Source organism: Mus caroli, chromosome 4, assembly GCF_900094665.2.
Source record: "Mus caroli chromosome 4, CAROLI_EIJ_v1.1, whole genome shotgun sequence".
Lineage (NCBI taxonomy): Eukaryota > Metazoa > Chordata > Mammalia > Rodentia > Muridae > Mus > Mus caroli.
This window is the reverse complement of record NC_034573.1, coordinates 77,161,027-77,178,011: the sequence shown is the minus strand read 5'-3', so window position 1 is coordinate 77,178,011 and position 16,985 is coordinate 77,161,027. Positions and strand designations below refer to the sequence as shown.

The window sequence follows — 16,985 nt, the reverse complement described above, 5'->3', positions numbered from 1 at the left end:
CACACACACACACACACACACACACACACACGCACACAAACACACACACACAAGTTTGGAACATTAGAGCTACTTTAAATGATTATGCGTTTATGTTGTATGTATTTGTGGCCTTAAAAACCTCAAGAGTGCTATAGATATTTCTTTCATTAGCAGGGTAGGGAATACAACTCAGTGTATGTGTTAAGCACTCACATGGCCGAGGTTAGTTTCTAGAATTCTCTTCTAAAAGAGAGTAGAAGATGGGAAAGGAGAAAGAGAAGGGTAAGATAGGAGAGGGGAAACAGAGAAACTATATTGACTTTTTTTGTTTTTGTTTTTGTTTGTTTTTCTTTTTGTTTTGTTTTGTTTTGTTTTTTTTGAGAAAGGGTTTCTCTGTATAGCCCTGGCTGTCCTGGGACTCATTTGTAGACCAGGCTGCCTCTGCCTCCCGAGTGCTGGGATTAAAGGCGTGCGCCACCACACCCCGAATAACTATATTGATTTTTAATCTAGTCTTGTACTATTGTATCATAATTGATTCAATGAGTTCGTGGTTATTAGACTATTTTAAAAATAAAGAATTGTACTGCAGTATGAATGTCCTTGCTTGGATTTCTGTACTGAATGCTGAATTCATGATAGTGATATTGTTTAGGAAGGAGGCCTCATTTCAGCATCGATGAAAACACTGGGGTAGTGAGTTTGGGGTGTAGGTTAGTCAGTAGAGTGCTTGCCTAGCATGTGAGCCTTGTGCTTGTTAATCAACAATACTACCACCGTGTTAGTGCATGCAATAGGAGTCTAGCACTTGAGAGGTAGATACAGAAGGATTAGAAGGTCAAGATCACTCTTGACTTTTTAGCAAGACTGAGGCTAGCCTGTGCTACATGAGATCCTGCCTGAATGAGAAACAAACGATGGTTGGCAGGCCTTCTCTGTGAAGGCTTAGGTTCGTGTATGATTTCTGCAGTAGCTATTCAACTGACAGATTCAAACAGTGATTTATATATATATATATCACATATATATGTGTGTGTATATATGTGTGTGTGTGTTGTGTTGTGTATGTATATGTAGACATAGATGTTTTTCAATAATACTTTACTAAAAAAGAAGGCAACAGGGCTGCATTTGACCCACAAATTGTAGTTTACTTTCCTCTTGTTTGAAGCAGATTCAAAGCTGATTAGGGGTGGAGCTTCATCTCACATAGGCTGTAAACTACCTTTATACCACTGCATATGAGGACTCTCTTCCCACTTCAGGCGGATCCATTTCTGTCCAAATGCATTACAATCAGCACTTATGTTCAGGCATTTGTTAAAGGAGGGTTCAGACTAGCTCCTAGTCTTGAACCTCAGTCAATTTCAATTTGAGAGGCTATTGATGTACCTGCATGTTTTCATACACTTTAGATTTCAGCACAGGGTAACAGTTTGAGGGGGTAAATAAAAGGCCTCTTTAAGTTACATTATAGGGAAACATGTCCATTTTCCTAACTCTAGAGGGTTGCTTTGTAGAGTTGGGCTCTAGGCAAATCTGGGAGTAAGGTTAAATAGAAGTTTTAGTCAGAAAAGAAATTATGTCATGTCCACATCTGATGAAACCCATCTCAGCAGAAAGATACCACAGAATTAATTACTGAACTTTTAGTACTACGCATATAACTAATGATTTTTTTTTTGCATCCCAAGTTTATATAAAACAGCAATTATTGGTCTATAACTGCCTTAGAGGTATATGTTGAGGATCAGGTAAAATAATGAAATAGTTAAAATATTTGTCTTGTCCCTTATGCCACTATGAATTTTAATAGATTTATGCATTATTTTTCAAAAATATTTTGGTTTACTGGTGTGGATAAAGCCTGTGGTAGGTGCTTTGGAGGAGTACAAAGCTGAACAATGAGTTATGGCTGTTAATAATCGAAAACCTGGCTTAAAATTCAAGGATGTCCAGTGCTTACCTAATGTATCTTAGAGTGCTGGGGAGGAGAGCCTTTTCTCCTCAGCAGCATCAGGGGAACTCATGTTGCCTCTGGGAAATACAGAGACTTCTAAAGCACAATGTGTATGGGGAGGGGGTGGGGAGAGACAGCCAGAATAGTCTGTCCAGTGAGGAGAGCCAGGCCAGCACATCAGAGCCATTGAATACATTCATTAGACTCTAGGTGAAGTATTCCTGAGGGAAGAGAAGATAAAACTGAAGGACAGGCCAAAGTTGGATTCTTTGAGGTCTAAGAAGAACTTTCATTGATAATCTGTGGGGAACTTTCCATTTACTATAGGGGAACACATGTGACCAGTGGTGGGTGTTGTACAGGTTTGTGCGTGCGGAAAGATCAAATGATGGTTATATTTAACATCTGTGGGAAGGACCGACTTGGTACTCAGTCGAATTGATTATCTGCAAGGCAGTAAGGTATAGCTGAGGAGACTGAAAAACAAGATTACACCGACTTTCAAAATCAGTGGGTTTGGGATAGAGGGAGAGGAATTTAGTTATGAAATATGGCTCCAAGTGAACATTAATTAGTGATTTTTTTTTTGGTGATAAGTTTGCAAAATGTAGTGAAGTTAGGGGTGCACTCTAGCAAAGAACCGAGAGCAGCACTGCCCTACTTTGTTTGTTTAGTGAGATGCTAACTTGATACCTAAAAAATGTAGGGGGAGCATGCCAGTTCAGGGTTATCATTCACACGAAACAGAAAGGGTAAGGATATGGTGTCCTGTACATCTGGAGGTGACAGATGAAACCTAGGTAGCAAATACCATTGAAAGATTACAGAGGGAAACGTGTGATTAGTAACATTACTCATTATTAGGTGGTGTTAGCTATATGTGAGGTAACTAACACCCTCAGAGACACACAGACAGGACCCCCCCCCCCACACACACACAAGCACTTCACATGTGCAGTGCTGTGCTTCCTCCAGCTTTCTTCCCCCTTCAGTTTTCAACGCTGCTAGATTTCAGGAATGAGGCATGTTCACTTAGGATGAACATATAAGAATATCCCCACTGGAAACTATAAGAAATTCCTTCTTATTTTATTCCCCACTTCTTATAATCCGTGGTAACAAAGACATCACTGGTGGGAAGTGGTTTCCATTGCCCTTTATCTGAGCTGCAGAGTTTGCAGCTTTTCACACCCCCCCCCCCCTTTGCCTTTCGCTCCTACAGAGATCGGTGCATTTGCAGTGTGTACAGCACATTTCATAGAAAGCAGTTTTGTACCTGTTTTCTCTTTTTAGGTCCTTGGCAGGCTTAGAGGAGGATTGGGCCGTGGAGAGCCGAGTTTGTGTTTGAGTTTTTACAGTATGAAACAGCAGGACCGAATGTGCTGTCGGCTTCCTTTCTCATTTCTACTGTTTTCAAGTTCAAGATTTGTATTATTCAGAGAAAACCAGCTACTTTTGTGACTCTTTGGGCACAGTTTATTGATGTTAGGTCACACGTTATAGTCTCTGGCTCTCTTGTTCAGATAACTGGGGCTCCTCTCATTAGTGGCACCCATCTCTAGGCTCAGTCTTGATTGCCGGCTTTAACTAATTTCAAATGAGATGTCAGGGCTCTTCAATTTGCATCTTCACTCAGCCATTTGTGTGCCAAATCTAGTACTATTTGCCCACTGTATTTTATTTAAGCCCTCAATTGCTACTTTATTTTTAAAGAACAATCACTGGTTTCATGTATATGGTTCAGTGGTAACTTGTCATGTTGTGCCCTTTGTGCTCCTGATGTTGAAATGTGACATACTCTATCACATTTCACTTCAACTGGACACAAGGCACGAGTGCATTTTTCCGTCAACTCTTTCCTTCCTAATACTGTTAAATTTAGGGAGGAAGAAAGAGAGCCTAATTGATTGGTTCCGTTGTGTCTCTATAAGTAAAACAACTGAAATAGATATCTTGTCTTCTGATGTGAACACCTTTCTACACAGCACCGGCTGAAAAGAAATGCGGTGGCTTTCAGCGCTTTCCTGGAGGCTGCTTTCTTTCTCTCCTTGGAGAGAAAGTCGTCCTGATTCTTTCTTCCTGTACTTTGTATGCTAGGTATGCCTTGACCTTGAATCCAGCTCAGCCGCTCAAGCGCTGGAATCATAGGCGTGTGCCTCCAAGTCTGTCTGGGTCATCCTGATTCTTTTTTTTTTTTTTTTTTTTTTTTTTGGTTTTTTGAGACAGGGTTTCTCTGTGTAGCCCTGGCTGTCCTGGAACTCACTTTGTAGACCAGGCTGGCCTCGAACTCAGAGATCCGTCTGCCTCTGCCTCCCGAGTGCTGGGATTAAAGGTGTGCGCCACCACGCCCGGCCCTGATTCTTGATTATTATGGAAATCCAGGTAGGCTCAGCTCAGAGACCTGCCATTTCTTTCACTGTTTGCTTGTTTAGAGAAAGGCTACGTAAGAGAGGGTAATCCTCCTGCCCCAGCCTCCCAAGTGCTGAGATTATGGGTGTTTGCCAAGACATTGGCCTAGATTATTTTAGTGATTTTCATCCACATGGCAGTGTCTGTCCCCTCTATCAGTTTCCTGCTAATGCTTGCAGCAGGTGTGAATTGGGACATGTCATTCCTTGATCATTTCAGCACTTTATCTCATACTTCTGTTTCTTCTGGCCTGCCCAAGTCTTCTGTAAAGTTTATGATATTTGGGGAGGTTTGGATCTTACACCCCAGTGCATACCCTTTGTCTTTCCGCAGTAGTTGTGTCTCATTCTAAGTGACATTATCATCTGGAGAGCTTTTACTCCACTAGTAATCTGGCTTTCTATACTTGAAGTTCAGCCGGGTAGGTACACTGTGGACCACCAATGTGGGCTGCTGGTTGTCAGTCAAGAGCATGTCCCCCAGAGGGTTAGGTTTCTTTAGATGTTATTTAGTTGTGCTTCCTAAGAACTCCGCTTTTTCATTTGAAATCAAGCCATTAGTGTCATAGAACACTCAGAAAATGGCCTGCTATTTTATTTGTTGGAGGATTGGCTAGTACAGGAGTGCAGAAAGTGTGTTGGTAATCAACACTTTGCATGGTGAAGACTTCAGTATCAGCTCTTTTGAGCTGAGTTACATTTTTCTTTTCTTTTAACCCTGCAAGAGCAAGAAGCCTCCTGAAATTGGCAGTGTTGGACTCTAGTGAGGCTCAGTAAGATTTTTTTTAGTTTCTCCTGTAGCTGTGCTATCCCATTGGAAGTTTGCTTCTGTCATGGTCAGACTTCTTCCCTTAGTATCTCAGATTTCTGAGCTGTCATGGAGAGATGTGCTGGGTGCCAATGGATGTGCATCCTCTGGATGCTCAGAAAAGTGTCATGTGTCCCTTCTTACCAACCTCACTAGCCCTACATAGGGACTCCTTTTATACTGATATAGAAAGAAAAAGGCTCTGAGATAAGGGACAAGGAGTGACAAGCTTAGATTTGAGGACCCAGAATCTCCTAAGGTCTTTTCTGTTTTCTTCTTTGCTTTTTAGTTTTAAGGCACAGGGTTTCTCTCCGTAGTCCTGAAAAATTTCCCTATAGATCAGGCTGGCCTTGAACTCACAGAGATCCTTCTGCCTCTGCCACCTGGGTGCTGTGCTTAAAGGTGTGTGCCATCACCACCTGGTTAAGAGCTTTATAACCTGTCTGTAGGATGGTTGGGGTTCAACATTGGAGACAGAAATATTGGACACAGGAAAACATGTGAGTTTTTATTAAATATCAGCAATAAAACTTGACATTCCAGTAAGCAACAACTTGATGTTTAGTTCCCAAAATACTGAATTAAAAGAGAGTGCAGCCAATTAAACCAATTCAGTTTTGTACATTGAATTTTTAAAAATTATACTGATGACACAGGATAAAATGGCTCTACCCTTACTTCCTTTAGGGCTAATACCCAGGTAAACTGAGAATTGAAAAGCATAAGATAAGCTGTATCACATGGTAGGATTACTCTAGTGAAAGTGAGTATTACTAGTAGCTAAAGCATTTGTCTCCATTTCACCTGTCCATGTCCATTTATCAAACGTGGAAGGGAACTATAGTGATACGCCTCAGTTTTCTTTAAAGGGAAATATGCAAAGGAAGTTCTCTCTATTTGTCTGATGTGAGAATTAATAAGTATTAGGTATAAAGCCCTTTAAGTAATCTAGAGGAAAGATTGTGTAATTTTAGCATTATTAATGGTCCATTAAACTCCTCAGGGTGTCACAAAGAAGAGAGACTTTCACCATTTGTTCCTGGTTTTATAGCATAAAAACAAGGTGTTCTTGTTGTGGCTGTGAAAATCTGTTATTGAACCTGCACAGGTTGCTCCTGCCACAGAGCTGGGTGCACTTCTCCTGGGAAGCTTAGCTGAGCAGGTGGGCTCCTGAGTTCTCCTCACTCCTGAGGCACACTGTCTCCACCTCCAAGTCACCTTCCATTTTTGTCAACTCCCATCAACCAAATCCCATGACTCCAGAGCATCCCTAGCCCCAGCCTATATTCTTCCTCTAGAACCCTTTCCCATCTTTATCTAATTCCTCTTGGTACATTCCTGTCTCATCTAAAGCTTCTGTAGGAGTGGGTATGTTTCTGCCATTTCTTACTAGAAAAATGACCACTGCTTTCTCATCAGGGAGCAGAACATTCATTTTCCTGTTTTAGATTTTGTATGCTTGGCACTTGGCTAGTGATCTAGCACTGAGACGTATAGTGACCCATACTTAGAGACCTACAATCTTGTCTTTAGTTAAAATGCAGTTGGGAAGTTGAGATGTAAGTTAGATGCACACACAGCCTCTGGAGCTCACCTTACTCATGCATTTGGTAGCAGTGAGCTTTGTTTGCATCTTCACAGTGCTGGGAAATCTTATTTCTTCTCTCTGTCTCTCTGTCTTTCTCTCTCTTTGTCTCTCTCTCTCTCTATCTCTGTCTCTCTCTGTCTCTTTCTCCAGGCTACCTTATTGTAGGAGCTGTTTCACTTAATGTCTTTCCTGAACTTGTGTTATATGGGTGCTTTTCTTCTTGCTGTTTGGCATTCTGAAGCACTGCTCTGCTTCCCTCTGCCTTGGACTGTAACAGTTCTTGCACCCAGCATGCCCCTGGGTCCTTTTACAGGAATTTGCTCCTTATTACCTCTTTCCTTCATTCTAGTTTTCATGTCCAAATTTGTATATCCATTCTTTTTCAGGTTCTTCTGATTGGCTTCCTCATCCCTTTCATCATTGCTGGACTAGAAATCACCAGAACACTTTCAGTGATTCAGAACTGATCTGGGCTTATAGCCAGCTTAACTGAGAAGCCTTGAGCTGACATAGAAGTTACTTTGTTTATTTGGGCTGTGACTTTCATGATGCCTGTCAGGCAAAAGCTTACATGAATGTTTCATATTTAAAAGGAAAATTAAATTTTAAGCGAAGTCATCCCTGGCCCTGTGAGCCCCACCCTCCGTAACACGTTACCCCCCAAGTCATCACTCCCATGTCTCCTCTCTGCCCTCATCCTTCTGCACACCCTCCACTCCCATCCACTCACCTCCAAATACTTGGCACTGCATCCCTTTGCAGTTTGGGCCATTTTAATGTTGTCTTTTTAAAACTGTTGCCTAACAGTTTTATATGTATCCTAAGTAGACACATAAAAATGTAGTGGTTGTGTGTGTGTGTGTGTGTGAGAGAGAGAGAGAGAGAGAGAGAGAGAGAGAGAGAGAGAGACAGAGAAAGAGACAGAGACAGAGACAGAGACAGAGACAGAAAGAGAAGGAGAGAGACAGAAGAGGAACTCTGGTACATTTCCTCTTCACTCTACAGAAAATGTGTTTTCTGGAAGCCCTTTGACACTGAAGTGAACACTCACTTGCCGCCCCCTTTGTGAATTCTCCTGAGAGGAGACGGAGAGAGAGGCTTTGTGCTTGTTGTCATTTTTTTTTTCCTGATTATATACAAAGTAGGTTGTAAATCACTCTCTTGTGCACCATGATTCCTCTGAGGTATGAACAAGCGAGCTGCTAGGTACCCAGCTTCCACTTCCCCTGGAGATGTCACATGGCCCTTCGCAAGGCCTCTAACTCGCTGTTACTGAACCAGAAGGATGGAGTTTATATGTTCAAAACAGAATCCCACAAAGAAACCTGTGGAATCAAATTTAGAAATGCTAGGTGATAGGCTCATTAATTTTTCTTCAACAAAAATTATTTTGTTACTCTAAAAGCAAAATATACTAGAAGCAAAATAACAAAAACTACAATATCCCTAAAGTCTTAATCCTTGAGAATATTTTGTGGCAAGCATTGTAGTTTCATTAGTATTGAAGCAGACACTGGTTGCTAGGACAAATGAACATGGGTAAAGGAGAATCTTGAAGTCACTTTAATATTTATATTCCACACACTAAAGAGGTCCACTGTGTTTCAGTATGTCAATTCACAATGGAGTAATGATAAGGTGGCCAGTTGTGTCTCTTCTTGCTGTTTGTCACTATCTGGTTGCTTATAGAGATTTGGCTTACTTTTGAGGTTTAAAACCAGAAGAAGGAGCAAAGTATTCCAAATTACAGCTAATTAGTCAGTCATCTTTTATGTCCTGGATGTTGCTTATCTTTCTTGAAGAATTTCTCCATCTAATAATTGATGATAGTGTCCATTGCAGTTGTGGTAGGGTATTCAGCATTATTAGAGTATAACCATGCTGAACTTTGCAGTTGGATTTGAATCTTAGTTGTCTTGTCTCTAGAATATATGACTCTTCTATTATGCATCGTTACCTCTTTTTCTTTTTTCTGTGAGAAGTGCCAGGACTCCAGACTTGGGCGTGCTACCCACTGTTAGTTCTTTGTGACTGGGACTGTTGAAACATAGTGGTGGCTTGCTACACTTTTCCTTTCCCAACTGAAAAGACCTTGTTTCCTCTCAGAACTGTATTCCTAAGTGTCTGAAGTTGTAATTGAATGTAATTATAGTTGTTTAACTTTCTTCTTTCCTCTTGAGAGTGTTTATAAAGTGCATTCTGTGAGTGTGAAGATGAAAAGAAGCTGTAAGCTTAGTATTTGTGACACAGGCAAATAGTATTAAGATAAGTAGCAATTTGCTTTGTATATGTGAAATAAGGTATTGTTTACACACAATTCACAAAATATACATTCTGGCTTATGGAAACCATTTCAGTCCGCTCAGTAGTCACATTTGTTACCGTTTTATAGGAATCTTTCTCTAGATGGGAGAGGATTCATTTTGATATTGAATATTCCAAGATTGATTTTTTTTTCCTTTTCCTTTTATTGTTCCCTTGAGAGAATTACTGATGCAGAACTCATTAGTGCCCCTCCATATGTCAACTGCAGGGTACAATCAGCATCATTTCCATTTGTGACACAACACAAATTCCTAATGCCTCTGCTTCACTAATGCTCAGCCTTTCCCCTTACTCCACAATGTAGAGTATACATTCTTGTTTTGAAAGTGCTTATGTTGTGTGTTAGACTAAAATACAAATAGTAGCTAGTTTCCTATATTGTCTTTATAATATGTAAAGTCAACAAATACCTTTAGAATTGATGACACTAAATGGGGTTCTTCTAGTATCTTCTCCTTAATTTTTTTTGTCCTTCTCATTTTTGACCTGGGTTTCTTGTACATCACAACTGTTTGTAATTTTACTTCCAAGGGACACAACACTCTCTTTTAGCCTCTATGGGTACCAGACATGCATATGGTACATAGATATACATACAGGCAAAACACCTATATAAATAAAAATAAAACAGACATGTAACGGTGGTATTGCCCGAGTCACAGCACTTGGGTGGTAGAAGCAGGCAGATGGGGGATTTAAGGTAATCTTCAGCTGGATAGCAAGAGGCCAGTGTGGTTTATATGAGACCCTGTCTCATAAACAAACAAGACTTATTAACTGTGACGGCAGATGATAACTAGGCATTTTACCATTTGGACCTCAGCATGAATTAACTCGGACCTAAACATGTTTGGAAATTTGACTGGGTTATGTTATGAGAGATCAACTTTAGGGCAAGTGGGACTGTAAAAAAAATTGTTTAGAACTTGAGCAGCAAACTGATTTGTAAGTTGAGAAAAAGAAGGAATCACTTATATAGCCCATGTGGCTAAGAACTGACCTTTAAACAAGGACATTGGTTAACATAGGTGATCTTTGGAATTTGTAAGACTCAAGACACCAGAGGAATGGAAGGTACAGGAGATCTGTCTCGTCGTCTCTGTGGGGAGGTGCGCATTGGTAGATACATGTGATTAGCACAGCTAGCATGTGCTGGCAAATACTGATACCAATTTTATTTTATGTCTGTTATTCTGGGGGTAGAATCCAGAGCTTTGCTTCAGTTATCTAACCTCTTTATCTTTGAGCGAGATCTCCAGGCCCCAGAGAAAAGAATGTCAAAAGTAGGAACTAGAAGGATTCTAAATCCATTTCTCTTCATCTTGAAACCAGAGATGGAATATTTGGAGTAGGCATTATTCAGGGAAGGTCCTGACTGATTGTGAGAGAAGATGTAGTGTTGAAAGAGGATCTTCATGGATTTCAGGGTTGAACTCCTGATGCCAAGAAATATCTACTAAATTAGAATGTTTTATTGGTACATTTTGTAACAAAATTTATATCATGTTTCATACACTTAAAGATAGTAAGTATTAGGTCTGGGGTTTCATTGTTTGATAGCAGAACCTTTCCCCACAGTGTGTCAAGTGCCAGGTTCAGGCTTCTAACACATATGAACCAAATAGTACTCTCCCCAGCAAATGAGAAGCAAAACAAGGTAACAGTATGCAAATAAAAATAACAATATTTAGTGTTAGTATATCCCTGAAAAGGAGAATTTCAACAGCTATCTTGAGGGTGTAAAGGGACTTCAGACAGCATAGAATTCTGTGTACTCATTTTCTCTGGAAATTTGAAGATTAGGTGGAAAAAAGATACCAAAATCCAGGAGAAAGTCTGTGTTTCTGTCTTTTCTTCCCCATTTTTCTTCTTTTTTTAAACTTCTCTTCTTCTTCCTGTCCATAGATATTTATGTATCTGTGATGTAAATATGGGGCTGGGGTTATAGGAGAAAAATGTATGTGTGTATTCTCTTCTTACAATTAATTACCTTTCCATAGTTGGTAAACTAAGTTTCATGCATTTTCAATATATTTGTCATAGCAATGTCAAATATGTGTCAGGCCATCATGGCCTTTTTCAGACATGCAGTTGGGACATCCCTACTTCTGTCTGGTATAGTGTGACTGTATGCAGTCTCTGTGCCCAGCATCTAATGTGGCCATATCCCCTCAGGTTCCACTGGCATGTGCTGGCAGAGTGCTGGGTGCAGACTTTTGCCCAAACCTGGAGGAACCAGACCAGAGGCTGGAAGTCCAGGTTGGAGTCTTACTGTTTTATTAGCTGGGCATGCTGTGTCTGAAACAGTTACCCCTGGAGGCCAGTATTATCAGTGCTATCAAGAAATGATAACCCCTGAGATAGGTATAAAGAGGAATTGATGTAGTATATATGCAGCAAAAGGTCTTTGTAAGGATGAGTTGTGTATAATTGGAAGAAATTCGTTATCTATCTAACCACCCTCCCATCCATCCATCCATCCATCCATCCATCCTTCCTTCCTTCCTTCCTTCCTTCCTTCCTTCCTTCCTTCCTTCCTTCCATTCATCCATCCTTCCTTCCATCCATCCATCCATCCATCCATCCATCCATCCATCCATCCAAGAGATATAGTCTGGAATAGAAGAAAAATCCTGACCTCTGGTTGTATAGACTGATACAGATTGCCATGGGATCTTTGGCAAATATAACCTATGTGCTAAATAAGATAAGCGATACTTAACAATAAGTATCTTTGTCTTAGTATACTGGGATATGTGCAGAGTACATTTCTGCTGAAAATGTTGGCTTGTTACTTAGTTCACTTTGTGTGGTCTTGAGGCACTAGACCTGGCTTGGTGTATTGCACAATACAAATAGAACGATGATGAAGAACATCTCCGCTTCTGTGTGCTTTTACAATTTTAAGGAATGTGTTTGCCATTACAATGTACAGACCGAAGTTTCAGCGTGGATGGCATGAATAAACCTAGTCTTTCTAGAGTTTCAATTTGGCATCATTTGCTAGGTTTTTCAGGCTTTACAGAGTAAGTATATTGAGTGCAATATTAAAGTATCTTTAACTGATTTAGATGTAGCACATAATAAATGAGAGGAATTTTTACAGCTGAGTTCCTTACAGTGGGAGTGAGGATGAGCGAAAGGCAGGGACGCTAAACTTTTTTGTACGCCATCTCTTCACACCTGCTCTTGGCCTAGAGAAGACCACCTGAGCTTTGTTGTGTCCCAAACTGGTACTGTCTAGGTGGTGTATGGATGTGGGACAATAGAAAAGCAGATGTGACACATTCGGGTCCTGATCATGTATTTCCTATTTCTGGAAAGCTAACAGCATGTGTGACATACAGATACAGGACAGCAAAAAGCCTGTTCGTGGGACGGAGCTTGATTCTTGACCTCTGGAGTGATGTAGGAATGTTGATGTTATTCTAGCAGTCACTGTGAGTGGCTTGAGGGTGAATGTTGGATAATGTGTCATGAGCTTGTGTGAAGAAAATGGGTTTGCAATATCAGTTTACAGTACAAAGTTTAAGTATTTTCTGTAGCTAGCATATTATCTTGGCAGAGGGAAGGAGGGAAGAGTTGTAGGTACATGTTTAGTGAAACCTGGTTGCCGGTAACAGTGCGGTTGACAAGTCATTATGGGCTCGGCAGAGAAAATCAGACCATCACAAAATAAGGAAGGTGATCATGTTACTCGTTGCTTCCTTCTGTAACACTATTTTGGTAGATGAGGGGGAAAATTAAATCTCTTGAAAGATTGCCAGGTAGGCTGAATTGGTGAATTAGCTGGGACACACTTAAACCATTTCCTTCTCTTTCCCTTTCCTTCCTTGTGTATGTATGGCTCCCATACCTTTTAATAATACCTATTTTGGCCGTATTATGTCAGTTACAATGAGCAGAATCTGCTCTGGAAGTATTTTTAAGCTTCACCCCATTCATTCTTGCCGTGACATTTACTTTGTTGCTCTTTTTCGACGTGAGAGAAGTAGCAGTATGCTTCAGGGAGTTCCTTCCAGACCTTGCTGGAGTCATCCGCTATTCTCCGGTGCCAGGCACTGTAAAGGATAGAGGACTATTGCTTGGCCTCAGGATTCTCAGAGTAAACTCCAGGACACCTCAGTTTGGAAGCAATATTTTTATATTGTTTCTTAGGAAGAACGTTCATGAAGGGGTAACTCTCATCGACTTAGGTTCTCATGACCCATCAAGCCTCTTTCTGCCTGTAACTTCTTCCTATTAAACCCTCGCCTTTTTTCCTTAGATTTTCAGCCATCTTAGAAGCTTCACGGTTTGACCATTTTGAGATTCCCAATATTTGTCATCATGTCTTTGGTCTCGAGTAACTGTCCTACTCAGTACCTGGATTGACTTTTATAAAGGCCTTGGGGGTTAAATGTTTGATAGAAAAGTGGCTAGAAAGTCAGCTTCAGTTCACCTTATGTCTTGGCTTATTTTTCTGAGTGGCTTCTGAAATAGATGCGAAGCTGGAATTTTCTGCTTAGCCTGGGAATTTAATTGATGAATAGCAGCACAGAATTGTGCACCAGCACGACTGCCTTCTAGGACATGGTCCTTCTAGGATAGCCTCTCCTTAACTGCTGACAAATGTTTTGTATATTTCTAGCAAACTGTTGGCCTTTCTTAGCCTAGTTGCATCTCCTCATGGATTGAGTTGGTACAGTTAACTCCACAGTTCTTCTCTTGGTTGAGAGTTTGCTATGTGAGGTTTGACTTGGTGTTTTTCACTACTGAAGTGCTTAGAAAATTAGAGTAAATAATGAACCAATATTTCAGAACCAGATTAGACACAATTTACTGTAATGTTTCATAAACCACAGACTCCTTTCTTCAGTGAATGCGTGAAGGATATCTCTCTTTTTTTTTCCAGACATACCAGGGTGCAAGTGTAAATTTCCATAAAATTTAAATGAGGTGCTTCCTGTAATTAATGAACAGTTGAGGCTGCTCTCTGGTCTGCATTGTAATTAACCGTGATCAGGCTTGTTTAGTGATGACACTGTTCCTGTAATAATTTGACAAGCTACTGTGAATTTGCCAGGTTATTAAACAACCTGCAGCCTTCACTTACGGAGTCAGAGGGACGGGGTCCACAGCAGCAGCCACTGCCAGTTAAATGCAGCACGAGGGTGAACCAGAAGCCACCCCTTGAAGTCTATCTATCACCACAAGCAGATTTATATGCCTGTGACTTTGGAGAACTTAATTAATGTGGCATGGAGATGTCTTGAAAACTTTTGTTTATTGTATGATGAACCTACTGGGACAAAGCTGATCATTTTTTAGGACACACAATGAAGCCTGCAGATTATCTGTAGTATATCAGTATGAACAAAATGGAGAGAAGTTTCCTTTTACTACCTAATTTTAGATAGATATAACTAATTTTTTTGAAAAGCGCTTTTAGGTTCACTTACATATAATAACCCTATATGTTATTTTCTCTCCCTTTTGTTAGGATTAACAGATGAATGTGTGCTAAGAGTCACATTGCAGGTCCTCAGCTCTAAGTGGACTGGTACCCTTATGTCCTCTGTCACTAGCACATACCCCCCCCCTCAGGTTAAGAGCTGTTCAAAACGTTACTGTCTAGTTACTGTGGTGTCTTTCATTCAGATTCTGTTTATTGACTAAACCACAAGGATTCCTGCCCAAAGTACCAGGCGGTCTCTGCTTGACTGATTTTGATTTTCTAACATCAGCCCTGGGGTTTATTTGAAAAATGTACACACACTGCAGCTTTAACAAGTCAAGTGACTGCGTGTTTTTTACCATGGAGTAGAGTATATCTGAAGATCATTAAATTTGGTGGTGGGGGTGGCCGTGGCAGAGCATGAGTGTGGTAGTCCTAGTATGATGTGTGTGTGTGTGTGTGTGTGTATGTGTGTATGTGGTGTGTGTGTGTGTGTGTGTGTGTGTGTGTGAGAGAGAGAGAGAGAGAGAGAGAGATGGTTTTTGTCTTTTCATCTTCTCCAAGAGCCAGAAAGTTTCCTGCCGTTTTCTTTCCAGCTATTGACAAATGATTGCCAGATGTGAGGTCTTTGCAGCGCTCTTTCCCTCAGCAAACCTGCAGTGAAGGGATATTTGATTCTCCCTTGCCCATTTCATCTCCTTTCCACATCTGCCAGGGACACACAAGCAATACATCCCTACATGAGAGTTTAAAGTTTACTCAGCTCCTTTTCCTCCTCAGATAAAGTGTTCAGAGACAGCAGAATGAGGTCCGCATGACGCCCTCCCCCTCCCTGTATGAAATTCGTTGTTTATTTTACTTATCGATCTCTTAGTAATCGAACTTTCATTTCAGCCTCCATCCAAGGAAAATCTGATGCAACTCGGGAGTGCTAAGAGTTTACTGTTGTCTGCAGGCCACAAGAGTGTCACCACTACAGTTTCCCCCAAGTCCCTCAGCTCTGAGAAAGACAGTCTATTCTATAGGATATCCCAGGACAGCATTTCATATACAAATACCAAGTGTTCAGTGTTGAATGTTCTGTAGGATGCAATAGTCATTTAAAATTAAAAAAAAAAATCCAATTATGGGTGTGGAAAAAGTCACCTTGTTCCATGTCCCTGTGTTTTTATCCATTGTTCAAGTTGCTATGTAGGAGGCTGTAGTTTTAATCACAAGTAGCTTGTTAAAGAGAAAGTGTAGGGAGTTTGGGAGGCGTGTGGAATTAACTTGCTTGGGGAGGCCACACACATAATCACTGACATGCACAGAGGCCTTGTGCATCTGTTTAGAATCTGTATTGATACTGATTTTTTTTTTGTTTCTCATCTCAGTTTGAAAATAGTTTCTAAAATGCCCTTATAGCTCATGTTCATGCTATAGGGTGGGCTGACACAGGTGGCCTTTCTGTTTTCCTATTACACTTTTTGGCAAACGAAAAGGCCCCTTATTCCCTGAATAAGATCAGGGTATTTTTTTAAAACATTTAAAAAATAATCCATAAAATGTCTGCCACATGTTCTCTAGTTTATGGAAATGTTTTCCAAATCAGAGCCATGTATTGAATTCTTATTGTAAAAGTGCTAGTGTGTTTATTTCTATCACCTTTTTAGCTACCTGTGATTCCTATTTTATGTGAATTTGTGTTTTATGTGAAACTCAAGTGAAGAATTCAATGCATATTTCTGAATTTTTAGACTAAGACGTTTTATTGTTGGTATTAAAAGTGGTCAGGTAAAATAGCCGTGATTGCCTGGCATTGCAGTCAAAACAGGAAATAGGAACTGTGTCTTTCAATATTTCCTTTAAACGAAATTAGTGAAATAATAGTAACAGACAAAACTAAGCAACAACCCCCCAGTGGCCCCTGGGAAAACAAAACAACCTCAAAAAACCTTACTTAAACACTAAGTAAGTGGGCAAAGCCACTAAAAAGGAATTGCCAAAATGTATTCGTATGTACTGTTTTTATTGAATAGGCTAGAGGATAATCATGACTGAAGACACGAAACAATAATTTCAAATTGCTTACACATAAAAACAAGATACTTCTGAAAATAGCCAAGAGTGAGCAGGGCCTCTTTGGGAAGTTCATACTGTGGTTGTTCCTTGTGATCCTCTGGGAGAGATGGCATGGTAGCCTCTCCATATACTCAGTGGATGCTGTGTGGAGAAGGTGGAGGCAGAGGCCTTTCCTAAGCGGCAAGGGTGGGAACCCCAGCAGCAGCTAAGCTCCTCCACGTTTACATCACTTTGCAGAATTTGCCTTAACGAATGCATTTGCTGGTTTCTCATGACTTCCTGCTTTTTCCTCACCATAGTTACTCTGGGAGGCAGAGAGGTGCTAAGCAATGGAGGTGTCATCCGGCTGTGTACCTAGGGAATGTCCTTCAGAGGACAACTTGTCACCAGCCGTCAAAGAAGAGAGTGGCTTTGTG

General features: G+C 40.6%; 1 protein-coding gene across 5 annotated transcripts in view; it reads left to right on the top strand.

Annotated features, from left to right (window-relative positions):
* The window catches only part of Bnc2 (basonuclin 2), a 402,776-nt gene that overhangs the window by 156,876 nt on the left and 228,915 nt on the right, over positions 1-16,985 (top strand). For 3 of the 5 annotated variants that reach the window (XM_029476260.1, XM_029476259.1, XM_029476263.1), the window contains one exon: positions 11,247-11,330. The exons of the other annotated variants lie outside the window; for them this stretch is intronic. In XM_029476260.1, the coding sequence (XP_029332120.1) occupies positions 11,247-11,330 (84 nt within the window). The remainder of the gene's footprint in view (positions 1-11,246; positions 11,331-16,985) is intronic. 5 annotated transcript variants of the gene reach the window in all.